A 3,446-nucleotide genomic window follows, 5' to 3' on the forward strand; every position below is an offset into this window, starting at 1 on the left:
GAACTTTGTATAATCTTCACAGTTAGTCTCAACCTCGGTATCTTGTATCATGTAACCTGTATCTTGTATCATCATAGCTTAGGTTTATTTTATCGCACTTTACTTTTATCACAATTTACTTTATTATCGCATTTTTATTGCTTACTTTACTTTACTGCACAATTTACTTTATCGCATGTACAAACCACACTTTTATTGAATTGAAAAACCCTTGGTCGCATATATCACGAACATAACACAATCAACCTAAAACAATCCCTATGTTCGACATTGGATCACTTCGAGAAACTTGCGGTGAAATTATACTTGCTTTCAATGCAAGGAAACTTGTGACAATGCATAGCATACTACAAGCATATCGTTAATAACGCATACATCTAGAAGTAGTATCACATATCATCGAAATCATCCATGCGTTGTATGACATAAGAAGAAAATTTTATGCGTTACAAGTTTATGGACTAATTTTATGTCAATAAGTTTATGCCGTCGTTGCTGGGGAACTGGTAATGGGGACATGGACTTGTATCATGGATTATATATCGTAGTGCGTGTGCTTAAAATAGAAGCATCAATTTTTATGTCAACAAGTTTATGGCGCCGTTTCTGGGGAATTGGTAACGGGGACTTGGACTTGTTCATTCATTCATATTCAACATTGTCCTTATGCTTAAAGATACAAATTATGTCAATAGACTCTAGAAGAAATTAGATTGTATCTCTTCCCGTATACACTGCGAGATGAGGCAAGGAGATGGGCTTAATCATTAGAGCCAAATGAAATCAATGCATGGGATTAGTTGGTCGAAAGGTTTATGAATAAATTCTTCCCTCCAGCCATCAATGCAAGGAGACGGAGGGATGTGTTGAATTTTGAACAGAAGGGTTATGAAACTTTAAGCACCGCCTGGGTGCGATTCAGGCAATTAGTGAAGAACTATCCGCATATCGGGATTCCCGATTGCGTTCTAATGGAGACTTTTTATAATGGCTTGGATCGAACAATGCAAGCAGTTGTTGATGCCTCCGTGGCAGGAGGATTAATGGACAAGACATATACGAAAGAAAAGGTCATGTTGGATCGCATCTCGCGAAATACAGATGAGTGGTTAGATAACGGGTATGAGGAAAGAGGTTCAGAGCAAAGAAGAGTGGAAGGTGCCATTGTACCAGTTGATACAATGAACACCCTAGTAGACCAGATGATCACAATGACCTCGCTTCTTCAGACTATGGCTATTTAGCAAGGACATCTCTCTCAAGGTTCAGCACAAGCCAATGTGTTGACACACGTGGCCGCAATAAATTGCGTTCAATGTGGAAAGGAACATTTAATGGAATCAACAATCTGTGTACTCTATTCACAACGAATCATTCTGCAACACCTACAACCCTGGTTGGTGGAATCACCTAACTTTCAGTTGGGGCGGGAATCACAACCAGGGGAGCCAAATTAATCGTCAGAGCAGTCATTATAGGAATCGAGGAAATCCTCTGATTTTCATTAAACAGAATCATAGCCCAGGTAATCTTCAGGGTATACAACCCTACGACCAACCATTCTTTTCTGACACCTCTTGTAGTACCTCATCTTTGGAAACATTATATTGAGAAGAACGAGGCAATCAAGCAATCACAAGCTTCCTCCCTTAGAAATTTGGAGGAGCAGATTGAATAGCTTGCGATCAAACTAAAGAATAAAATTCCTGGTATGCTGCCTAATAGCTCGAGAGTATCGGGGCCACATGGTAAAGAACAATGTCAAGCTGTGACATTGAGAAGTGGCAAAACAACGGTCTCTGTGTCACCTGTACCAGATTCAGTAACAAGACCAATAGATTTAACCATCAACGATGACCAATCAACCATTGATGACAGAATTAATAGTTCAGAAGAAAGTACATCCACAAGGAATGAATCTCAGTAAGATTCCAATGCAAAGTCACTGCAACCTCTAGCTCCTAAAACATAGCAAGCAAAGGACCTCAATGAACAACCAATTGAAGAGGAAGTATGATGGGATCCTCCATCTTTCCCGTCCAGGCTGAGGAAGAAAGATGATAACAAACAATTCCAGAGGTTCCTGGATGTTCTCCGACAACTACATATCAACATTCCCTTAATAGAAGCATTGGACAGATGCCGAGCTATGTGAAATTCCTCAAGGACATACTTGGCAATAAGAGGAAGATGGGGAGAATGAAACTATTGTGTTAACATATGAATGTAGCGTGTTGTTTCATAACAACATCCCCACCAAAATGAAGGATCCAGGGAGTTTCACATTGCCATGCTCGATAGGGGGAAAAGAAGTCAGATATGTGCTGTGTGATTTGGGAGCGTGTATAAACCTAATGCCCTCGTCAATCTTCAAAAAGTTAAATATCGACAAAGCAAGACCCACCACGGTTACGTTGCAGTTGGCCAATAGATCAATAACACATCTAGAGCGCAAAATAGAGGATGTACTTGTGCAAGTAGATAAGTTTATCTTCCCTGCTGACTTTATCTTATTAGATTATGAAGCTGAAATCCTGCCTATCATCTTGGGTCGCCCATTTCTTGCAATAGGGCGAGCATTGATCGACGTACAGAGAAAAGAACTTACCATAAGGGTCAACGATCAGCAGGTTAAGTTTAACGTCCTCAATGCGTTGAAATACCCGAGTGATATGGAAAATTGTCAATATGTTGGGGAATTGCAGGAAGAACATTGGCACGAGCCCCTAGAAGAATTGGAGGAAGAAGACTTTGGGATCGGCGCAATGTGGGAGGAAAATTGCACCGCAATTCAAATTGAGTCAGATTTTGAAACAATCAAGTTATCTGAATGAACAATGCAGCGTACTAAGCCATCTTTAGAAGAACCACCCATGTTAGAATTGAAGCCGTTGCCAGTGCACCTCAAATATGTTTATCTAGGAGACAATAACACTTTACCAGTTATTATATCTGCCTCGCTGAGCAAAGAGAAAGAGGAAGCACTTATCCAGATCCTGAAAAACAACGCAAAAGCCTTGGGATGGACCTTAGCGGACATTCGAGGAATCAGTCCTTCATATTGCATGCATAAGATTCGTCTTGAGGAAGAAAGAACAAGATCTATAGAGAGGCAACGCCGTCTGAACCCTACCATGAGAGAGGTTGTGAAGAAAGAGATAGTGAAGTGGCTTGATGCAAGCATCATTTACCCTATATCAAATAGCAGTTGGGTAAGCCCTGTGCAATGCATTCCAAAGAAAGGGGGAATGACAATCGTCACCAATAGCAAGAATGAGTTAATTCCTACAAGGACAACCACGGGTGGAGAATCTGTATGGATTACTGCAAATTAAATCTGGCCACAAAGAAGGACCACTTTCCACTCCCGTTTATTGATCAAATATTAGATCGACTTGCGGGGAACGATTTCTTTTGTTTTCTTGACGGTTACTCAGGGTATAACC

General features: G+C 40.6%; 1 protein-coding gene across 1 annotated transcript; it reads left to right on the forward strand.

The window, feature by feature from the left end:
• The first annotated feature begins 2,261 nt into the window (after positions 1-2,261).
• LOC120090635 (uncharacterized) lies at positions 2,262-2,834 on the forward strand. Its single transcript, XM_039048354.1, has one exon. It carries the CDS (start codon positions 2,262-2,264, stop codon positions 2,832-2,834), a length of 573 nt encoding a protein of 190 aa, XP_038904282.1.
• The last annotated feature ends 612 nt before the right edge of the window (positions 2,835-3,446 follow it).

This window comes from Benincasa hispida, chromosome 11 (genome assembly GCF_027475165.1).
Source record: "Benincasa hispida cultivar pf3 chromosome 11, pf3_genome.v1.1, whole genome shotgun sequence".
Classification (NCBI taxonomy): domain Eukaryota; kingdom Viridiplantae; phylum Streptophyta; class Magnoliopsida; order Cucurbitales; family Cucurbitaceae; genus Benincasa; species Benincasa hispida.